Source organism: Carettochelys insculpta, chromosome 9, assembly GCF_033958435.1.
Source record: "Carettochelys insculpta isolate YL-2023 chromosome 9, ASM3395843v1, whole genome shotgun sequence".
In the NCBI taxonomy this organism is placed as follows: Eukaryota; Metazoa; Chordata; order Testudines; family Carettochelyidae; genus Carettochelys; species Carettochelys insculpta.
In genome coordinates this window covers 11,143,490-11,166,785 of record NC_134145.1, presented here as the reverse complement: position 1 = coordinate 11,166,785, position 23,296 = coordinate 11,143,490, and the positions used below count along the sequence as shown (strand labels likewise).

General features: G+C 48.2%; 1 protein-coding gene across 1 annotated transcript; it reads right to left on the bottom strand.

Moving 5' to 3' along the window:
• Positions 1-4,378: 4,378 nt before the first annotated feature.
• SHISAL2A (shisa like 2A) lies at positions 4,379-22,984 on the bottom strand. The gene is made up of 4 exons (XM_075003459.1): positions 22,803-22,984; positions 19,149-19,288; positions 14,925-14,998; positions 4,379-4,428 (listed from the first exon to the last, which is right to left on the bottom strand). The coding sequence occupies exons 1-3, from the start codon at positions 22,982-22,984 to the stop codon at positions 14,970-14,972; spliced, it is 351 nt and encodes a 116-aa protein (XP_074859560.1). The 3' UTR covers positions 4,379-4,428; positions 14,925-14,969.
• Between the last annotated feature and the right edge of the window lie 312 nt (positions 22,985-23,296).

Below are 23,296 nucleotides of genomic sequence, written 5' to 3'. Positions count from 1 at the left end.
CATATTCTTTGAAAAGCAGTGTCAACATGGCTCTTTCGATAGTAAATCCCATCTTTGAAAGAACCCTTCTTCCCATAAAAAATGCTCCCCCTCCAAAATGTGCACCACCCTCCCAAGAGAAGGCGTCTGCATTTACATGTGCCTGATGTACCTAAAAATGGGAAGAAGAGTTCTTTCAAAGATGGGGTTTACTTTCGAAAGAGCTGCACCTACACTGCTTTTCTTTCAAAAGATCTTTCAAAAATATGCAAATGAGGCATCAGATGTGTAAATCTGTGCCTCATTTGCATTTCATTTCCCTCATTTTGCATGCCTCTTTTGAAAGAGGAATGCAAGCATAGAGGCAGCCTAAATAAATAACCAGAATACAGATACTTCACCGTGGTTACAGAGGTACTGATGAATCACTGGGGATCTTGATTTCACTTTTGCTGCTCCTGTTTCTTTCTGAAATCACTCAAACTATTGAAATTTGTGCCTAATACAAGTAACAAAAATGAACAGTATCGGGGTAGCCATGTTAGTCTATATCCCCCAAAACAACAAGTCCTGTGGCACCTTATAGACTAACAGAATTTCTGGAGCATAAGCTTTCATGCGCAAAGACCCACTTCTTCAGATATGCTCCAAAAATTGTTAGTCTATAAGGTGCCACAAGATTTCTTGGGTTTTTTTTTAAGTGAACAGAATGTATTTAAAAATAAGCAGAGATGGTCGTTGGCTCAAAAATGGATCTATGGAGAAGTATTTACACACAATCTTTTGTTAAATGATAATAGTCAGACATCTCAAAATGTAATAACTTCATCTAATTTAAATTGAGAAAGCTGTTTCCCAGTGTCATAAATAAAATAAGCCAGAGGTTGCCCAAACTTTGCCCAGCCAAGACAAAAGAGAGAGGCAACTGAATGCCACGTCAAATATGCATTCGATGTTGCAGCTTTCAGCTGCCTTACGTTTGCTTTTTTTTTTTGTAATCAATTGTACTGACTCATACAACATAAGTAAACAAAGCAATTCAATGAAAGACTGACTTTTGGATCTCCACTCCTTCCATGCTATTGTCCTGTTTCCTTGGATCCATCTAGCCATCTTCTCCCATTAATTGCTGATGACCAACATATACTGGCAAATGTATACACCCAATATCAATGTGTAGTATTCACACCATGTGTTCATATGAATTAAGCATACACTATCAATGGGGTTATATTGTACATAGGTAACTGTAGCAGTTAGATGGCCCAAATTGGCCTTTATCTCTCTAGAATCCTGTTCACTTACACTAAATACCCCATAATACTTTGTAAAGCTGAAATCAGCTTTTGCATTAGAAAATAGAGAACTTCCCAAAGGCAAAATACATTTTCTGCCCTGATGTAAGTTAGAGATACTTGATACCATGATGGTTCAGGACCTGAAATGCTAGTATCCAAAACAAAGATAAGGAAGGTACAGAACAACCAGTTAAGAAACTGGTGGATTGTATTTTAGTGACCTAGAGGATTTTTGTATTTTGTAAAATCATGAGATGTGTAGCTGCACTATGTAAGGTGAATTTAACAATGCTGGCTTGAATTTAACATGGCTTGCCAGAAACTGATATCATACTGAACGTATTTTCTTTTTCTGTACTGCGGTTAACTTTTACCAAAAAAAATGATAATTGCTTGACCACACTGATTCACTTCTAAATATATTAGAGACCAAATAACCAATATACATACACATCACATTTAGTGAATCGGTATAATCAAGCAATTGGCTATACAATTTACTGACAATCACCTCACTCTTTTTAAGTTTATCGATCTATTAGAATGCAGTCTGTGCTCCTAAATCTTTGTTGCACAATTGATCACCATTTATGCACGTTAGACGATGGATCCTGTAGTGTCCTTCACAGAAGAGTAGATGGGACTTGGCTGTAATAAATACTAAGGCTGCTGGACATATTTGATCCTTAGCTATGTAGCTCACAACTAGGCTAATGTAATCTATGGTGGATAGAAAAAACAGTCCTATAGCATCTTAAAGACTATTAGGTAATGAGCTTTCGTGGGTAAGACTTACATCTTCAGATTTCTGGAGTAGAAATAAGCAGTCAGGGAAATATAAAGCAAGGACTGGGGAAGAAGGAAAAAGAAAAAATAGGAAAGAGAAAAAGAGAGGAGGAGGGGAGTCGAGAACCTCTGGGAAGAGTAAATTAAGTGTGATTCCTGCAAATATCAAAGGTAGGGAAATTGTGAAGCTACAGACAAACATGGCTACTACCCTTCCGAGACTATAGTGGATAGAGTTCCCATACAAGGCTTTCTTCCATTCCAAGGTGGGAGACTAACTGCACTACAGTTCACCCCTTTATTAATCACATTCCCCTCAACTTAACTCCACTTTAACTTGTTTAACTTCAATTTCTTCCATCACTTGTTTTAACCTTTAATTTCCTTTTCAAATTAATCTTGTAAACATAGGCCTGAAATACAAAACCTTGGAACTTCCCCCAACTGGGCTGGGGGGGGGGTGTCCCTAGATGAAGCCTACCTTTATTAAAAAGCAAAGGCTGTTATAAATAATGCCCATAACTCTATTAGACAGCCATTCTTAAAATCTAAATTATTATGGCAGCATATTTTGCTTAATTTACCTAACTACTAGTTTATACTTTCATTTTCAAAGGCCATCTTGGAATAGCATGAAAATAAAACACTAGTAAACTGGTGCAAAAATTCTAAAATTCCACTTTGGAATCATCTCCATTGTTGTTCAGGGTACTGTCTAACATTAATGGGCTTAAATCTTTCTAATAAAGCTTGTCACAGCTAGACTGTCCTTGAGTCCCACTAAGGACCTCTTGATATTTTTTTTTAAATAAACTACCAGCATAATGATTTTACAGGAACTTGAGCAAATTAAGTGGTTAAAATCACTGATAGTTGAATATGTAACTTCTTTAAGTTCCTTTGAGAATTTGAAAAGCTGGAAATTATGGTACATTTACTGCAGCTATGGTGTACTGTGCTTTAAATTTATAGGCAGCTTGTGAGGCAATACAAGTGACCAAAAAATGTGAAAATTTAAAAGTCCCCAAGCAACTCAACTTTTATTAACTTATGCTATTCATATGCACCTGCAAGTCAAACTGTCACCTTTAGCTGAAGAAGAATGTATTAGAGCAGTGTTTCCCAAACTTAAAACATTCGCATACCCATTTTGGGACTTGGGCCGTATCAGCATATCCCCTCTCCCAGTACTGTCCTGATTTTTTTTGTAATTTATTTTCTGCTGCGTACCCCTTGAAATCTTTTCATGTACCACACTTTGGGAAACACTGTTTTAGAGGAGTAAAGACATTATAAAGACAAACAAATACAACACTAAGGCTACGTCTACACGTGCAGCCAACATCGAAATAGTCTATTTCGATGAATAACGTCTACACGTCCTCCAGGGCCAGCAACGTCGATGTTCAACTTCGACGTTGCTCAGCCCAACATCGAAATAGGTGCAGCAAGGGAACGTCTACACGTCAAAGTAGCACACATCGAAATAGGGATGCCAGGCACAGCTGCAGACAGGGTCACAGGGCGGACTCAACAGCAAGCCGCTCCCTTAAAGGGCCCCTCCCAGACACAGTTGCACTAAACAACACAAGATACACAGAGCTGACAACTGGTTGCAGACCCTGTGCCTGCAGCATAGATCCCCAGCTGCCGCAGAAGCAGCCAGAAGCCCTGGGCTAAGGGCTGCTGCCCACGGTGACCATAGAGCCCCGCAGGGGCTGGAGAGAGAGCATCTCTCAACCCCCCAGCTGATGGCCGCCATGGAGGACCCAGCAATTTCGACGTTGCGGGACGCGGATCGTCTACACGGTCCCTACTTCGACGATGAACGTCGAACTAGGGCGCTATTCCTATCTCCTCATGAGGTTAGCGACTTCGACGTCTCGCCGCCTAACGTCGAAGTTGGTGCCGCTACTTCGAAGTAGAGTGCACGTGTAGACGCAGCTTAAGATGGTATACTGGAAAGGCCTACAAAAAAAAAGTAGCTGCCCAATGTGACGGGTCAAATCCTTTTCTGACTTACACCTATGATACCTCCTTGCAACTCCAATGAGTTGAGTCAGAGCAGAATTTACACCAATGCATCTAGCATCTTTTAAATGTGCTAATCAAAACACACCATTGCTTCTTTGTACAACATTTGCACACTGCTAGCTGTTATGAAACACAAATAGGCATGGCTTCATGTTCGTTCTGGATGTCAGTGGTGATCACATTTGCCATAAAACACCTAAGGAAAGTCGGTCTGTGTCCGCGGACATGTTATCACAATCCATCTGATGGCTGAGAAAGTACCTCCTGAATACGTTTGGCTCTGCAGATGCACTGCTTCAGCTGGTGCCTACTGATGGCCGTGGTTCCATACCTGGAAAACAGGAAGCATGGTTTAGATTTACACAAAGAGCAAGATTTTGTTTACAAAATATGTTCTTGCTTATTTTGAGTGAAATTCACTGCCAGAAAGAAGCCTCTAGATGACTGACACACTACTTAAATCCATAGAAATACTCAAAACAGGGTTTAAGTGTGACCTAAATGTCTTGTGCTGGCATAAAGATGAGAAACATGCTTGGATTAAAATGACCAAGGATAACTGCATCAAAGACTGAGTAGTTTAACATTTTATATTCAGAGTCCCTCTGAGGCCACAACATAGGCCTAGCAATCCTGTTGGCTCCCTACAGATTACTGAATCAACTATTATATATATTGATTCTGTACAAAGTAATCACTTTACCTATCACTAAAATGTGGTTACAGGTAGGAGGTGAGAAACAGGAGCTGTATAAGAGAGTCAGGAAGCATACCAGCTGAAACTGTTTGGCTCACCTAGCTTTTCCCCTTAAAAACCTGTAATAGAAATTGGTCAGACATCTGGGCTAACTTAAGTCTTATGAATAATGCCAAAATGTAAATATTGGGTTTTCAACTAAACGGCAGTTCTAGCACCAGAATGCGCCATACCACCAAGTTAAGGGGGTTGGTTCAATACTGACAGTGGTAAGAGCACCATCTACTGAATTACCAGTTTTGTAGCACCCTGGATTTTCTTTGCTGATTCTAACTGCTAATGGCACTTTGAACATTAAAAGGTTATAATAAACTCATTGGCTATCTATCGATACACATTTCAGAGTGCATCTCTGGCTGTGAGTCCATCTGGGGTTCATACATTTGTAAGGCAGTTTATTTAAGATCGCCTTCTAAACCTTGAGAGCTAAGACCAAATTTGATAAGCAGCTTCCTCTTCCCTTAACTTATAGCAAGGTTGGGGTTTAGCTGTAACAGGAAAACAGGAGGTGCCTGGAATGAGAATGTTTCACAAAACATGGAAAGGGAGGCAGCACAAAGAGGAGGAAAGATACACTGCAGAGTAGCCACTGGGGGCAGCGAGCATGGAGGGCAACAATACTACAGAGCAGCCACTAGGGACAGCCGCACAACCAGGAAAATGGCCAGCTGGGGACAGAGCTACACATGGCTGGTCACTGGACAGGGTAAGTGGCTCTCCTGCCCTAAAGAGGGCTGGACAAGAGATGGAGCTCCTTGCCCACTGATTCCATGGCCCTGCACCCACCCCCAGCAACTCACCCCATGGCCAGATAGCGCAGCCCAGCCCCCCCCCAGGAAATCCCCCTCACCACCCCTGACAACTGCAGGCCTAGGGAGGCAGCAAGAGGCTTGGGCCAGTACCTGGAACCTTGTGCTCCTTTCAAGAGACTGCAAGTTGGAGTGGTAGCTGGGGATGGCCTGCACAACCACATCCCACCCACCACACCAACCAAGCTGGAGGCTGGGAATGGCCCGTGCAGCCACAGCCCACAGGGAGGAGCTGCCATCCAGGGAATGTGCAGCCATGGTCACCCCAGGAGGAGAGCAGCATTCATTCCCAGCAGCACTACTCTGCTCATCTGGGTAAGCTCCTTCCTAACCCCCTGCCATAAGTCCTGCACCTCTCACCCCCTGCCCCCTCTATCCCCTGCTCTGTGCCCCCTCTTCTGCGCCCCCTGCATGGCTGAAATGACCTATGAGGTGTTAACAGCCAGTTTTAGTACAGTTCCTAGTGAATGTGTGTCTCTATAGCTGCGTCTACACGTGCACGCTACTTCGAAGTAGCGGCACTAACTTCAAAATAGCGCCCGTCGCAGCTACACGCGTCGGGCGCTATTTCGAAGTTAACTTCGACGTTAGGCGGCGAGACGTCGAAGTCGCTAACCCCATGAGGAGATAGGAATAGCGCCCTACTTCGACGTTGAACGTCGAAGTAGGGACAGTGTAGACGATCCGCGTCCCGCAACGTTGAAATTGCCGGGTCCTCCATGGCGGCCATCAGCTGGGGGGTTGAGAGACGCTCTCTCCAGCCCCTCAGCTCACTGGTGGCCGCGTGGAGCGGCCCCTTAAAGGTCCCCTCCCCCACCCTGACTGCAGGAAGCTGAGGCAACGTGCAGGCTGCAGCCTGCACACGCGGGCAGCCTGCCGAGCCCTCAGCCCCTGAGAGCGGCGATGGCTGCCCAGCAGCCCCCCCAGCGCCCCCAGGGGACCCCTCCCAAGGGGAGCCAGGGCAGCCAGAAGACCTGCCAGTCTGGGAAGCGGCAGCGGGGCCCCTCCTGGACGGAGGCCGAGCTGCGGGACCTGCTGGGGCTCTGGAGCGAGCAGGAGGTGCTCCAGGTAATGGGGAGCAAGAGGCGGAACGCGGATGCGTTCGCTCGGCTGGCCGACGGCCTGGCTGCCCGGGGTCACCCTGCCCGCACTCCGGACCATGTCCGGAGTAAGGTGAAGGAGCTGCGGCAGGGTTATGCCCGGGCCCGGGATGCGGCCAACCGATCTGGGGCCGCCCCCGTCACTTGCCCCTTTTACAGGGAGCTCAGGGACATCCTGGGCTCCCGGCACACCTCCTCCCCTCCAGCCACCCTTGACACCTCGGCTGACGAGCCCCAGCAGGCCCTGCAGCCGGAGTCCGACCCGGAGGCAAGCCCCGCACCCCGGGGGCTCCCCCGGAGGCCATCCCCGGGACATCGCGGCAGGAGGAGGAGGAGGAGGGGGAGGGGGGCTCCTCCTCCGCAGAATCCAGCCTGCAGATCCTCCTCCTGCCATCCCGGAGCAGCAGCAGGGCCTCCGATCCACGGGGATCTCCGGACCGTGGGAGCGGACCCACAGGTAGGTACCCCTCTCTGGTGGACACCCCGGGGCTGGAGGGGCGGGGGTAACAGAGATGTGTCCAGGGCCCCCCACACGCTCACGTGGCCATGGCCCCAAGGACACCAGGGCCATGGCCCTCACAGCACTGCAGCCATCAGCCCCTGCCCCCCCCCCCCGCATGACAGTGCCATGCCCCATCCCCGGGCCAGGGGGGAGCGAAACCTCGAGGGGCCCCCGGGCAGAGGGGGTGGGACACCCCGCAGCAGCAGCAGCATGTGATGGAGTGGGGGGAGTGCCAAAGGGAGACTGAGGCTACATATGAGCCACAAGAGCCGAGGAGCTCCCAGGGCCAAAGGAGCATCCTGGCGCTACAGCTGGCAGGTGACACCTCTGCCCTGAGCAAACAGGAGGGAGGAGCCGAGCTGGCTTGGAATTGGGGGGCGAGGGCGGGGGCCACAGGTAGAGGCTAGGGGAAGGGAGAGCTGGTAGGCAGCCAGCCAGAGGAGGGGGAAAGCTGCATCCCAGAGGGGCCCCCCTTGGGGTCTTCTCCCCATGACAGGTTGGAAGGACTGTCTCTTCCGACAGCTGGTGCTGTCACTCCTGCCAGAAACTGGCCATCTGTGGCCTAAGAAAGCTCTCCTGCTCTCAGACCCTGCGGGGTGAAGTGAGAGTCGCTCCCACCAGGGGACGGGGTGCAGGGCAGGGGGACCCCTGAACCCCATCCATCACAGCAGCATCTGCCGGGGACGGGGACGGGGATGGGGAACCTGCAGCACAGGGCAGGGGGCACAAAGGCCACGGCTCGGGGCCCACACTAACGCCTGTCTCCATTCTTCTTTCCCCGCTCCTCTCCTGTGTCCTGCACCTGCACCATCCGAAGGACTGGAAGAGAGCGCCGGCGAGGCCTCGGTTGTCCCGGAGAGCCCTCCGGGACCCTCGCTCCAGGGCAGCCCCTCGGCGGAGGAACGACCGGCCCCGCGGAGGGCAAGACGGCGGACCCCGCGCCTACTACCGCCGGCGGCAACGGACCCCCAGCTGCTGGCCATCCTCTGCCGGCAGCTGGAGGTGTCGGAGCAGCACCTCCGGCTGCAGGAGTGGGCGCTGGCCTGGTGCCAGGAGGCATGGGGGGCCTATATGCAGACATTCAACCGGCTGGTTGACTACCTGGCCCCCCATGCCGCGCCGGCCAAGCCACCGCCCGCCCTGCCCGCTCCTGCAGCCCCACCACCAGCTGCTCCAGCCATCGCCGGGCCGTCCGCCGTCACCCCACCACCTCCCCGCGAGGGCCACAGCGCCGAGGGACCCCTGGAGCCACCCGAGACTCGCCGGCGCCAATACCTTCCGGTGCAGCCTGCTCCCACCCAGCCGCGGACCAGACTGCAGGCACGGCGGGGCTCCCAGCCGGGCACGCCCAGTGCTGGGCTGTAGGGGCGAGGGGCTCGGGACGTGGCCCCCCCCTTGTTGTAAATAGTTGGGATTGGTTTATTTTGGTGCCCCCGTTTGCCCTGACCCCCCCTGTAAATAGTTCTCCCCGTTCTCCTCCCTGCTTTTCTTTTTTGTTGATGGCGCACACTTTTATTTGCTTTGTGGTTGTATTGTTTTATTTGTGCCCATCTTGATTTGGTTGAACGTTGGTCCCTCCTTTTTGGTTTGTGTGTCACATATTTATTTATTTACAAAAAAAAAATTTCGTTAAGACAAAAAAAACGTTTACGTTCACCCACAAGTTCGTGCTGTCATTTCTCCAGGACAAGTGGGGGGTGGGGCGGTGGGGTGCTCCATGGTGTGGGCGTTGGGGCAGGAGTGTGGGGGAGGAAGGGGCGGGCAGTAGGGGGCCTGGGCAGAGTTCACCCCGCGGCCTGTTGGTCGAAGTGGGCCCGCAGGGCCTCCCGGACCCGGGTCCCCTCTGGGTCCACCTGCCGACTGGGGGCAGCAGGTGGCTGCACGTGTGCCCTGCCGGCCTCCGCGGCCCAGCCCTGAAGAAAGGTCTCCCCCTTGCTCTCCACGAGGTTGTGCAGGGCGCAGCAGGCACCCACAATCTGGGGGATGTTGTTGGGGCTGGCATCCAGGCGGGTCAGGAGACATCGCCAGCGTCCCTTGAGGCGGCCAAATGAGCGCTCCGCCACCTGGCGTGCACGGTTCAGGTGCTCGTTGAAGCGCTCCTGGCTAGCGGAGAGGTGGCCCGTGTAGGGGTGCATGAGCCACGGCCGGAAGGGGTATGCCGCATCTGCGATGACGCAGAAGGGCATGGTGGTGTCCCCCAGAGGGATCTCCCGCTGGGGGATGTAGGTCCCCGCCTCCAGCCGGCGGCACAGGCCCGAGTTCCGAAAAACCCGGGCGTCGTGGGTGCTGCCAGGCCAGCCCACGTAAATGTCCTGGAAACGTCCCCGGCTGTCCACCAAAGCCTGCAGGACAACTGAATGGTAGCCCTTCCGATTGAGGTATCGTCCTCCACTGTGGTGCGGGGCGCGGATGGGGATGTGAGTCCCATCCAGAGCCCCGAAGCAGTTGGGGAAGCCCAGGGTGGCAAAGGCGGCGACAGTGGCATGTGGGTCCCCCAGCCTCACGAGCCTGTGCAGGAGCATGGCGTTGATGGCACGCACGACCTGCAGAGAAAGCACATGGGACAGCCCCAATGAGGGGTGAGCAGGGTGTGCGTGGCCCTGCCCTGCCCTGGCCCCCCTGCCCTGGCCTGGCCTCCCCCTGTGGGTTCTCTTACCTCCATGAAGACAGCCCCGACGGTGGCCTTTCCGACACCAAACTGCTGCCCCATGGATCGGTAGCTGTCCGGAGTGGCCAGCTTCCAGACAGCGATGCCGACCCGTTTCTCCACAGGGAGGGCACGCCGCATGGCGGTGTCGCGGTGCCTGAGTGCGGGGGTGAGCCACTGGCACAGCTCCAGAAATGTCTGTCGGGTCATCCTGAAGTTCCTGAGCCAGTGGTCGTCGTCCCACTCCCCAAGCACCAGCCGCTCCCACCAGTCGGTGCTGGTGGGGTAGCTCCACAGCCGCCGGCGTGTGAGGCGGGGGGTGGAGCGGGGTGCTGCAGGGGTAGGGGTTGAGCCCTGCTGCCCTGGGGGCATCTCCTCCCCTGGGGCAAGAAGGTAGTCAGCTGCCTCCCACATGGCATGAGCCAGGGCAAGCCCTGCTCCTGCCGGGAGGGCTGGGTGGACCTCTAGCTGCTGCTGCTGCTGCTGCTGCTGCTGCTGGGGGTCCATGACTGCGGCGCCCGGGGTCTGTGTGCCTATATGGCTCCTCAGACCGCGTGCTGTGCAGGCTGAGTGTATGTGGGAGGGGCCCTTTAAGGGAGCGGCTAGCTGTTGCCCCGGAAGCGCTAGTCCGCCTGTTGACCCTGTCTGCAGCTGTGCCTGGCATCCCTATTTCGATGTGTGCTACTTTGACGTGTAGACGTTCCCTCACTGCGCCTATTTCGATGTTGGGCTGAGCAACGTCAAAGCTGAACATCGACGTTGCTGGCCCTGGAGGACGTGTAGACGTTATTCATCGAAATAGCCTATTTCGATGTTGGCTGCACGTGTAGACGTAGCCTATATGTCACAAAATCAATACAGTAAACTCTTCTTCAACTGGTATTGAATCAACCAGTACTGTCAAATAACTGGCACTGCCACCAGGTGCTATCCTGGTGCTTAGGCTGGGGTCTGCTGAGCACCAGCAGGGAGTGCAGCAGAACAGGTGGCTGAAACACAGGGAGCCAGGGTGCCCCCCACGCATGGAAATACAGCTGGGTTCTGCTGAGCTGAGGCAGGACCCAGCCCCCCACGCTGTGTGGCAGCACAGCAAAGTCCTGAGCCATGCTTGGCAGCACAGATGGATTCTGAGCTACTGGGGGCTTCTGAGCCCCAGCGGGGAGCACAGCACGACAGGTAACCAGAGCACATGCTGCCCACCCACCCTGTCCCTGTGCATCTGGTGCACACGGCTGCCTGGCCGGGACCTGAGCTGCTGAGCCCTGGGGCGGTGTGTGGATAAAGCTGCCAAGGGCTTTGGGGAAGGAGCATCCCTACTGTCAGAACTGGTGGCAAGGGATCTGTTTCTACTAAATGATATATTTTCCAGTCCCAGTGCTGCCAGACATGAAAGCGCTTACTGTGCTTATGAATGAATGGACACCAAGAATGAATTAGCTTCTTGACCCCAGAGATGATCCTTCTAGGACAGAGGCTGACGTGAGGAAGTTTTCAACTGCTCCTCAGGCTATAGAGGATTTTGCCAGAAGTGGTGGGGGTTAGATTTTATTTGCTTCCATGGCTGCTACACTGACAGGCTCTGGTTCAGGTCAGACTTTCAAATCACACTTCTGCCTCCTTTCTAATCAGCTCCAAACTGAGCCAGGCTCCCTCCTTTTCTCCCACATGCAGGCCTGCAGCCAGGTAAAGTGGGGAGGGGGGACTGGGTCCATAGGCTTTCTTTAATCTGTAAGGTGCTGGGCCCTCTTTTCTCTTTTCACCCCCACACATACTTCTCATGACCCATTTTGGGGTCTGCTCCCCCTCCAACTGTGCACCACCCTACCAGAAGAAGATGTCTGCATTTACATGGGCCTTTCTGGCCCACTGATGGACTCAGTACCTGTCCCTCCAACCCTCCTATCTCCTGAGGCTGGGGTGTGTATCCTTCATTGCATACAGCCAGTGGAGGGAAGTATGGTGTGTGAAAAGCATAAAGTGTGTGTCCAGGAGGTAAGAAAGTGAATCCACCTCCCACTTGACCACCATCGTTTCCTTCTCAATCATGAAGTAAGACTTTCTCCTTGGGAACAATTTCCTGCTGACGTACAAGATGTTCTCTGCCTCATAATAGGACCATGTCAGAAGCATATGTTTCTAGGAATAACTCTTCCATGAAGTCTGGGCAGTATAAGATGGGTTCTCACCAGAGCTGGGTCTCTACCATTTGGAAAGATTCCTCGTGGTTTAAAAAAAAAAAAAAAGTCTCATGCTTGAGATCCACGAGAGGGGCCATGATAGAGGAGAAGCTTGAGATTAAGTGGTGTTAATAACAGGCAGCAGTCCCAACAGCCTTGGCAGACCTGTTGGCAAGGTGGGGAGAGCCTGGCTCTGTGCTCCCAGAAAAGTTGAGGCCTCAGATACAAGAACAGGGGCTGGCAGCAGTCAGCCTGGAGTTTACCACACCATCCCTTGCAGCCCATAGAGCCACCTAGAGCACACAGTGCTCCAGCAGCAATTTAAAGGGCTCCAGGATCTGGACCCCTTTGAATCACCACACCCTGGGGCAACTATCCTCTTTGTCCCCCAACATCAGCAGGCTTGATGCCGGGCCAGCCACCAAAACTAGCATACTTGTTTTTTAGAAGATGGAGGGTCATACAGCTGGAGGGCTTAGACCTTGCTAATCAATCCCAGACGGTGCCTTTTCCCAACATATATCCAAGATGAGACAAGTAGTCTCATCTTCCCTGAGGTAGTGTTTAGCAGGATTCATGTCCTCTTTGAGGCACTGCAGCCACATGTTTTAGGTGGGTTTGCCAGTCACAGCTATAAATCACCTTGTCATCCAAAGAAGCAACTGTATCCCAGTTGTGCAGGAGAAGAATGTGATCCATTAGCTGCTGGATCATAGAGGGGCACCATGTAAACCAAAGGGCATGGTCTGGAACTGCAAGAGCAAAAGTGGTAGAGAACGTTGTCTTTGACTCAGCTGTGAGGGGGATCTGCCAGTATCCTTCAGTTAAGTTAACAGTAGAGATATATTCTGCCTCCTTGATTACCCCAGTGTCACCATTGTTTGGAGTTCCCATCTTGTGGTCTCTCTCAGCTTCCAGGAAAGGGTCCAGCTGTTCTCCCCGACCCTTACTCCGGCTCTGTCTGCATATGGCGGTACACTACGTGACTTTGGACTGGGTCTGGTTGAAAAGACGTACAAGGTAGCAATCAGCTGTTTGTGCCTGATGCCTCAGTTTGGAGTTGAGATTGGCTCAAATCTGGACTTGTGGGTTTGACGCCACCTGCGGTGGATACATATCAGAGGGGTAGCTGTGTTACTCGCAAAACGAGAAGTCCTGTGGAACCTTATAGACTAACAGATTTTTTGGCATGTAAGCTTTTGTGGGCAAAGACCCACTTCATCAGAAAGCTTATGCTCAAAAAAAATCTGTTAGTCTGTAAGGTGCCACAGGACTTTTCATTGTTTTTGTGGTGGATAAGGAGTTATTAGTAGGCCCTCCTGGGCCCTCCAGATTTTCAAGAAATGTACATGGTAGATGTGTTGCACTTTACATTTGTCAGGGTGTTTGATCTGGTAGTTCACAGATCCCATGTCAGATCACCTCATAAGGGCCTTGCCAGTGGGCAAGGTGAAGCATGGCAACAAAAGTAGCACCTAATCAACAGGCTGGAATTTGCTGAGCCACACCTGTTTGTTATTGGCTGCCTCATGGGTTTCTTAGGTGGGCAGGAGATTCTCTCGATGAATAAGACTAACGGTTCAAGACTCTCTTGCAAGTTCACCACCTATTGTACCACGTTGTTGGCTTGGAAGGGTTGTTCCTACCACATTTCTCAAACCAGGTCTAGAATCCCTCTGGGTTGCCTCCCATATAAAAGCTCGAAAGGCAAGAAGCCCCCTGGAGACTGGGGTACCTCCTAGACTGCGTACATGAGTTAAGGGAGCAGCTGGTTCCAATGATGAATATCTGTCAGAACAAACCTATGAAGCAGGCTTTTAAGATTCTATTAAAGAGCTCCCTCAGGCTGTCCATTTGAGGTGGGGGGGTCACATACTGATGTTCATAAGGTTTTGACAAGTGTAAGTTAAAAGTGAGTCTGCTACTTACCTTATCGTCTGGGACATAAAATTTGTTCCTTGGTCCATTAATATTTCTTGAGCCACCTCAACTCAAACGAACATGTTCATTGGCTCTATTGCCACTCTTTTGGCATTCATAGAGCATTATGGCATGGCCTCATGGTACCATCTTGTGGAGTCCAGACCAATGAGAATGAACTCGTACCTGGTGGCGCTTTTTCCCCAGGAGGCCAATTGTGTCCACTCCAACTCATTGGAAGGGTATATGCACAGATGCGGGCTTTCATTTGAAGCAAAAACAAAAGTTTTGTTTCATTCCAACCAATATCCCAAAAATTATTTATAAATTCCCTCTCAAGGTTGAAGCACACTCATTGTATTTTGAATGCTTCCTAGCTTGGTTTGTGAGATGGTCAATTTGACCTTGTATAACAATTCCAGCATTAAATGAAGTCAGAATGAGAAACCTGGGTGTTTGCAAGGTTCTTTCTTTCACTTCTCTTTAAGGTTTGGCATAGCTATGGCACAGGCTGCATTCTCAGAACAATGATGACTACTCCTCAGATATTTAAGTCCCTGTCTTTCTTACATAAATTCTTTTTATCTGTTTGTCACCAAGAATCTTTTCCCACCGGAGGTCACTCTTGCAGCTCCATTAGTGAAACATAGTAACAACAGTATGAAGAAAATGTGGTCTCTCTCTCTCTCCGCACATTACTATGAAAGAGCATTTCTGGGTGAATCAAGCAGATCCACCAATAAGGGGTCATTAGTGTGTAAGTCACCTATTCTCTGCCATTAGCATTTTTCAACATCCTAAAACTCCACCTAGGAATTTACAGCACTTTGAAAAATGATTGTGCCAACCACACTATTTAGAAAACTGAGGGCAGTAAGGGTGGGTACAGATGAGTAACATTCTCATGGTACCTACTGAATTGCAGCACTAGTAGAATCTACTTCAGTACCTCTGTATTTCTCACAAAGGACTCCCTGTAGTCTCACTGCCTGAAAAACAAAAACATTTCGGTAAAACAAACAGCAACATACTTCTCTCAGTTAAATAATAAATATTTATAGCATGCCCAAAGCACTTCAAAACACACTACTGAGAACAATTTTTCACTAGCTAAGAGGATTGCATAGATTAGATCAGTGGTTTTCAACCATGGGTATATGTACCCGTGGGGGTATGCAGAGGTCACTGGAGGTGCATCAAGTTATCTTGATGTTTGCCTACTTGTATAAACAGGCTATATAAAAAGCACCAGTGAAGTCAGTAGAAACTAAAATTTTATACAGACAACAGGGTGGATAAAAAATATTATTTTAAAATATCTGATTTTATTTAACTCAGATGTTTTTGATTTTTTAAAGTCACATAAAACACTAAATTTCTTTTAAAATAAGTTACAATTAAATCTCATCACAAACATGCTACACCTACACTTACAGTCTCATAAAAATGATTTAATGGTGCTAGTCTGTCCAGACAAACTCCCAGTTCTTGTTTCTTGAAAATTCTGGGGTTTCCATTTCTGTTTGTCAGCACACTAAAGTAACATGCAAAGACAGACACAAGGACTACATATACACTATAGTGATCTTTCAAAAGAAGTTCTTCCAGAAGACCTGTTCCAAAAAATCTTCTGTCACAGGAGATTTTGTCCACACACAAAAAAGAGGATCAAAAGACTGATCCACTCTTTCGATAGAGAGCGTCCACACAGCCCCCACTCTTTTAGATGAACAAAATGATCGAATGATAGAATGATTGAAAAATCCAGCTCCATTAGGACTGCTCTTTTGAAAGAAGGGTCCGCAGAGTGTCTACACGCATTTTTTTTTCTAAAGAAGCTTTTGAAAGGAGATGCTGTTCCTGATCTGGGAGCAAAAGATGGCTTCTGGAAGAAGAGCCGCATTCTTTCCATTTCTCATTGAAAGAGCACATTTTGTGTGCGGATGCTCCATGTGTTCGTTCAAAAAAGAGCCTGATTTTCTGAAAGAACTTGTTAATGTAGACATGGCCAAACTAGATATGATTGTTTTTGTTTTGTGCTTGTTTTGTGTAATGATGGATCTGGACAAGCAGGGGAGAAGTTAGTTAAATTCTGAAACAGTGGTCCTTCAGTTGCTCAGCCAGCTTTTTACAGCAGTAGCTTCCTCCGCAGGCACAGAGATAATATTTTAATTGTTTGATATTATTCACACAAATCTAACAAATTGTCTGGAAATTGAAAAAGCAAGAAAACCTTTATTTCTCTTTCAGTCTGTTAATCAAAATGACAATGGAAGTGGGGAAGATGACAGCTAGTTGTAGAAGTTTTAAGGACACTGTACATTTAGTGTTCTGTTCCAGGTTCCAACTTGCCTGAGAATTAATGAAATTTGAAATTTTAAAGAAAAAGAAAAGCCATCAGACAGCAACTCAGGAGAATGTTGCAATGTCAAATGTGAAAGATTTAAGATTTAGTTTAATAAACAAGTGCTATTGTGTCTGTATTTATCACTTAGTTCTTACCATTCCTAATGTCGCTGCTGCCTCTGACACTGGTAAGGAGTATTAAGCACTATAGTGACTGAATTAGTAAAAATCAAATTATCTAAAAAAATTACACAAAGTACACCCTCCTAGATGTTGTAAATGAATGTTTTAGTGGTCAGATTTGCACCACTGTTTAAGAAATATGTGAAAAAGTATCAGTTGGAAAATTGGATTTAAAAATCAATGATTTTTTCTTGGTGATTTAAACCACCTGTCAATGACTTGTTTACACTGTTCTTTACGCTATACACTGAAATGTAAGTAGAATATTTATATTTCAGTTGGTTCATTTTGTAATTATATGGTAAGAGAGAGAAAGTGAGTAATTTTTCAATAATAATGTGCTGTGACAATTTTGGTCTAATGCAGCTTTTATGTGAGGTGAAACAACACAAATTAAGCTTTTAAAAAGGGTACTGCAGTCTGGAAAGGTTCAGAGCCGCTGGATTAGATGATCTATTAATTAAGGTCCATTTTTTGTCTCTAATCTATATGGTTTTGTCTGTAAACTCAAACTCATTCTCAAGCCTCAGCCTCCTTCTACCTACACATAAGTTACCCAAACTCAGTCTTGCAGAACTCCAGGGATTAAGATCTATTGCTTTGCGGTGTAAATGCAACCCAATGGATTCTTGTTCCGGGAGTCTGACAAAAGAATGCTGTGGGGTGATGTTGTTTGTCCTTTAGACCAATAATTTTTGCTGTGAGGCCAATCCACAAATTCAGGTAAATTGTCCTGGGCCACCTCTGGGTCCTTAGAATGGGTCAGGCCTAGGGGCCAACTTGAGAGAGAGAGAGAGAGTCTGTGAGAGAGACAGAGACTTTTTAACACAGCTTTATGTGTTTGAGGCACAGACAGAGGAGAGTGTGTTTGGCACAGTGCTGGGGGGGCACAGAGACAGGGTATGGCTCAGAAACTAGTTGTGTGGCAGACTAGGGGGTGGGGCACAGGCAATTGCTGAGGAACATGGGGGACACCAGCCAGGAGCTGGACCCACCAATATGACTCCTTGCCATTCCAACCTGAGCCCAGGGGAGAGCCTGGACAACCCCCTCTATGCTCACTGCCTGCCCCTGCTTCATCCCTGCCTCAGCTTTTCCTCTAAGGATTTTCCCCAAAGCAATGCAGCCCTGGAGACTGGCAAGGTTGCCCCCTGCCCTCACTGGCAACTGTGGGAAGGAAGCAGAGAGACATGTCCCTGTCCCACGGAGCTGTGCTCCCTTAGCTGTGTTGCTCAGGGAAGGGTCAAAACCGTGGACTCTCCAGCAGGAAACAGAGCAATGCAGCCAGAAGCAGGGGCAGCTGAGCAGGCCAGGGTCACGTCCTACCACTTCTTCCCACTGGTGAGTGTGGGGGCCTCCAAACCCTGATGCAAATGTCAGACCCCCGCTAGTCCCCTGGGCCTCCCAGAGGCTCTGGACCCTTATGCCTCCTACCTACAGCAATTGGGCATATGTGCTCCCTCGTGCCTCACCATGTATCACCCCTGTGTGGGTATGTGACAAAGTGTGTGTGTTGTCTGCTGCTGAGTAAGTTTCTGAGAAATGCCATGTGCTGCCTCTTTAAGACAGAGAAAGCTCTCCTGCTCAGTTGCCTGCCCCCTCCCTTGCTCTGTAGAGAGGGGTTATATGCAGAGGGAAAAGTGTGTGAGACAGAGAAAGAGATGCCTGCTGAACAAATTTAAGACAGTCACTTGTCTCAGTCACTCATTATTCACTCTTCAGTAAAGATCAGCTCCACTGTGTGCATCCTTCCCCTTACTCCTGCTCTGCAGAGATGGGTATAGGACAGAGAGATACTGACTTCAGAACTCTCAAATTTTTTTTGCAAACTGACAATCAATATCCATCTACCCCCACACACATGGATACAACCAAAGTCTCCCATTCTGAATTTTGAAGGGGTTAATACTTACATACATAAGTAAAGTGCAGGGTTTTAAAAATAACACAGATTGTAAAGTTCATGCAGGAAAGATCAGACATAAACAATCCTCTGACAGAGGAATTATTGCAAAGATTCAGTCTAACTATAAAAGCAAGACAAGCTACTTGAGAGAAAAGATGTTCCACCACAGGTTTCCGGTGTGACCTTGGCCAAGTAACCAAGTGTATGCATAAACTGCAATAAAACACCAGTAGCTTGGGCTGTGGAACTAAAAGACTGCAATGTAGATGCTTGGGCTTGGGCTACAATATGGGCTGTGAGACCTTGCAATAGCTTTTACCCTGGAGAGAGATTTACTTCATCAGTGAATTGGTGAATGTAAATCGAGCATAGCTGATGTTCTTTTGTGATGGGGTTTTAAATACCCGGAGATGTAGTTAACAGCATGATTCTTAACTATGTGTTCTGAAAATCAAACTCAAGACAAAACACTCAAAATATCCTGTGTAGTCTTTAATTAAGGAGTTTTAACAGGAATGGTTTGACATTTTACAACCCCCTGTTGCCTAAGCCCTTTGAATCCAAGTCAGCTAACACGGGCCTGCCACACTTACGGACAACTTTTAAAAGATATTTAGATACTCGGATGCCCAATGGATTTTAAAATTCTTGATGAAGTAAATCTATTGCTGCAGAAGATGGCAACAACACAAAGCTGATCTTACCTGCTGTCTGCAAGTTTAAACCTGTATCCAACTTGCTGCGTGGCTTTGTACTGATAAACAAGTAACAGAGAACACATACTGTGATGATAAATGCAAGGAGGACCACTGCTGCTATTGACAGACCCACAAGTGCTCCAACACTGAGAAGAGAGAAAACAAAGCGATTGAGCATACACAATATGTGATGCCTGTCAAACAAACGGCTAACTTGAGATCTGGAGGTTACTTTTAGTCAATATGCAGGGAAGCAACCTTACATTTTTACTGTATGTACAGATTAAAGGTCAGATCCTTTGCTGGTGAAAAATGGCATAGTTCCTCAGTGGAGCAAAAACATTTTACAGTAGCTGAGTGTTTTTATGACATTACCTGGTGCTTACTGGTTCTCATTCTTCTCTATTTGATAGTGATATAAATCAGGACGAACTCTACTGAAGTAACACATGTAAAACTGGTATCACTGAGCTAAATGTCTGTCTAGTTCTGAGCCCGCCTCACCAGAAAATTGTAAAGAAATGTATATTCTGTGCTGAAAGATGCTCATAATTTACTGCTTCAGTCTGTGTGTTCTGCAACACCTGGAAAAAATTACCCATAGGCGTCATTAAAAAAATAAATAAAAAAATCACAGACAACATAAAAGGCACACTAACAAGGAAAAGCAATGAGAAGTACTGGGGAATTACTTGTCATCACCATTTCTTTATATCCTAATCTTCCCTGGAACTTTGATTTAAAGGATGAAGGAAAAGAAGTTTCTTCGGACATTGCACCATAAAAGCAAAGACTTCCAGCCTCCAAGCATGTGGCTTAGGAGTCCATACTTCACTCTTGATTCTCTTCTCTGAAGGAATGTAAGTGGTATTCAATATTTTAGATTGAAGATTAATTGTTGTGCCAATAGAAACATGCTTGAAATAGCAGATACATCTTTATTACATATTTTCTCTTTTTGGTTCCGAAATTTGTGTAAAATGATCTAAGAGTTTATTTAACCATTTTAACAAACACCACTCTTTTCTGCTAGTAACTTTGTAGTGAAGACTAAAACTTCATGACCCAATTTGCATCTGTTTTAATAATAAGTTTTGAAGACAGACCAGTTCACTGTTTCTGGGCCATTTGTCAGTAAACTCTTTCATATCCGGCAGCTCCAGGACCGGGAGGTTGCCAGATATTCAAATATCCTGGATAATAGAAAGGTATACCTTGCAATGCATAACACAAAAGAAAAAACAAGATTAGATATTAAGAAACTAAAAAAAATGTATGCAGAGTACTTTATTTACCAACAACAGTAGTATTGTACACTGTAAACTTATATTGTATTTACTGTATTTACTTTTACTATGCAGCACTTACAGAAAATGTAAGTAAAATTTCCTTATGGTTAAAATGTCGGTTATGAGAGAGTTCCGGATAATAGAACGCTAGATATGGAAGAGTTTACCATATTCAGTCCTGCAAAGGAGGAGTGTAAAACTGAAGAACAATTTATTTTCACATAATAACAAAAGCATAAAAACAAACATGTTTAGGAGATAGACCATGAACCAAGACATAAATGATATCATAATATTACCTAACTGTGGAAAAGACTAGCCAGTGGTTTTCTGGTTCCCAGTTCTTTCAATTCTTCTCACTTTTCCTAGTACAGAGCTCACTCTAAGCTGAAATGGCATAAACCAGCTATGGCCGTCTCACTGACAGCTTAAAGCCAGCTACATCAGTCTCCCTAAAATTCAGCCCAAAAGACTACATTCTGGAGAATTTCCCTGGCAAACTACTGATTTGTGATTTTGATAAATAGAACAAAAGGTGAGGGGAACAATGTCTCAGTGAGATCAAGACTTCTTGGACTTCAAGCTCTAAGGCTTGGCTCATGAAACTGCATTTACACAGCAACAACCTGATTCACTGCCTTCATTGGGACTCACTCATATCCTGTCTGCAGGGTGAGGTGAGAGGAATATTGGGCCTCAGAATTTTTCTATATATTGTAAAAAGCCACTTTGCAAAGAGTCCATGATCCTGGCAGACTTATTCTGGGGACAGGGTTCTAGATCAGCAGCAGGAATATGGAGTAAATCAACACTGTCACCAAATGTAGCTTTCAACATTAACAGATCATGTAATGAGGATTCATAAACCTGAATTAACTAAACTTGCGTGTGCACCCTCCTACCTGCCCACAAACAAAATAATCCCTAAGAAGAAAACTATTTCTGAAGATGAATGGTTTTGCTATAACTTGAAACTTTTTGATGGTGTTTGTAATCTGACTGAACTAAACATTTCCTTGTATTTATTTTTACTTCCCTTCATTTTTATTGATACTTGGCTCTTCCACAATAGCCAGTCAGCTTAGTACAAGTACAGAAGGATACAATAAATGTTCATTTAAGAAGATGAAAGGATCATCTAGGTGGGTTCTATTCTCATTTCTGAAATTTCGATTTAGGCTCTTATAGCCAGAGTAGACAAAGCAGAAGGAAATGTGTTGGAGGGGATCCAAGTGAGCATTTAGAGCATGCAGTAAAGTCTGCAGAACTGGGTCTACTGAGATGTAATCTGGTAGTTTCCAAACATCTCCCATTCCTAGGATGCACATAAAGGGCTGAATCCTCAGAGCTTCCACACCTGGAAATTCCACAGCAGTCAATGGGAACTTCATGCTCATGACTCCAAGGGCTAACAGGATCAGGCTGTCAGGTGGATTGGGGCAATTCCCCTCATATTAGGCTAAAAATACTGGCGGGACAGGTGGTCAGCAACCACACACACGTTCTCTCTTTCCAAGTATATTGATGAAACAGCAGCAATGAATTCTTATCTGTGCCTGGAGCTTTTTAAAAAGACCCTTAATTTTAAAAACTGTCCTGCCATTACAGACCTGTGGGGAAAAATACTTTAAATATTTCTGGGTATCAGCAAATACCAAGAACACAAACTGTTATTCCAAAAATTATTCAAATTAAGGTGAAGAAGCAGCGCTCTCCACAGGCTTGGGATCACAAGTGCAGAGCTGCAGGTGGGAAGGAGGCTCCCTCAGAGGAGATTGGTTTCCAGTCGCGCTTATGAAAGACTCTCCCTGGGTTGCTGAAAGCGTTTTTCCCAGGAGCCAGTCAACATCTCCCTCACGACTGAAATCTTCACGCTAGCCCAGCCCAAGAGCAACCCGTGGGCAGGGGAGAAAGTATCCTGTGACTCTACCCCTGAACGTCCCGCAGGCAGAAGTGGAGGCGCTAGCCCCCCGCGTTTTGCACGCACCTAGCCCAGACACCCAGCGTCGGGTTGGAGAGCCTCTGTCCTCCTGCATGGACCCAGGGTCTCTGCGGCCGGCGGGTCTGTGCCCCCGGCCGCGCTCGGGCTCCCCCTCTCCCAAAGCCCACCCCCCCACTCTCTGCCCCCGGCTACGCGCGAACCCCCCCCCAACGCCAGGTCCCCCACTCTCTGTGCCCCCGGCTCCGCGCGAACCCCCCCCCCCAACGCCCGGCACTCGCTGCGCCGCGCGCGAACCCCCCCCCAACGCCCGGCCCCCCACTCTCTGTGGCGCGCGCGCGAACCCCCCCCCACCCCCAACGCCCGGCCCCCTCCAGACTCCCGGGACCGGTCGGTCGGCGGCCCTGTGGCGGCGAAGGGAGCCGCTCTCACCTGAGCCACCACATGTAGCCGTGCTCGTAGGGGAAGAAGCTGTGGGGGTCATCGCAGCAGTACTTGACATCCTGGAAGCCGCAGCAGTACACGGCGCTCGCCTCGCCGTCCGCCTGCGGGCAGCTGAAGCCGCTGACCAAGAGGCCGTCGGCTCTTAGGTAGCTGGTGCAGTCGGCGCTCATGGTGCTCCCGACCGCGGGTGCAGGGGAAGCCGGGACCGCCAAAGTTGTCTGGAGCCGCTGCCGGAGAGCGCCGAGGCAGTTCCCGCGCGCCCGGCGGCTGCCGCCTCGTGCTCCTCTGTGGAGGCGACTCCGCAGAAATCTCCTGAGGGGAGCGCTGCCTCCCTGTGGTGGTGTGGGAGGGGGCGGCGTTGTCCCCGGCCGCCTCCAGCCCGCGCCAGCCCGCGGGCTCCCCCCACAGGCGAGCTCCAGCAAGCGGCCTGGAGTGTATGCAAAGGGCACGTCAGGGAAGAATTAAGTCCAAAGACCTTCCTC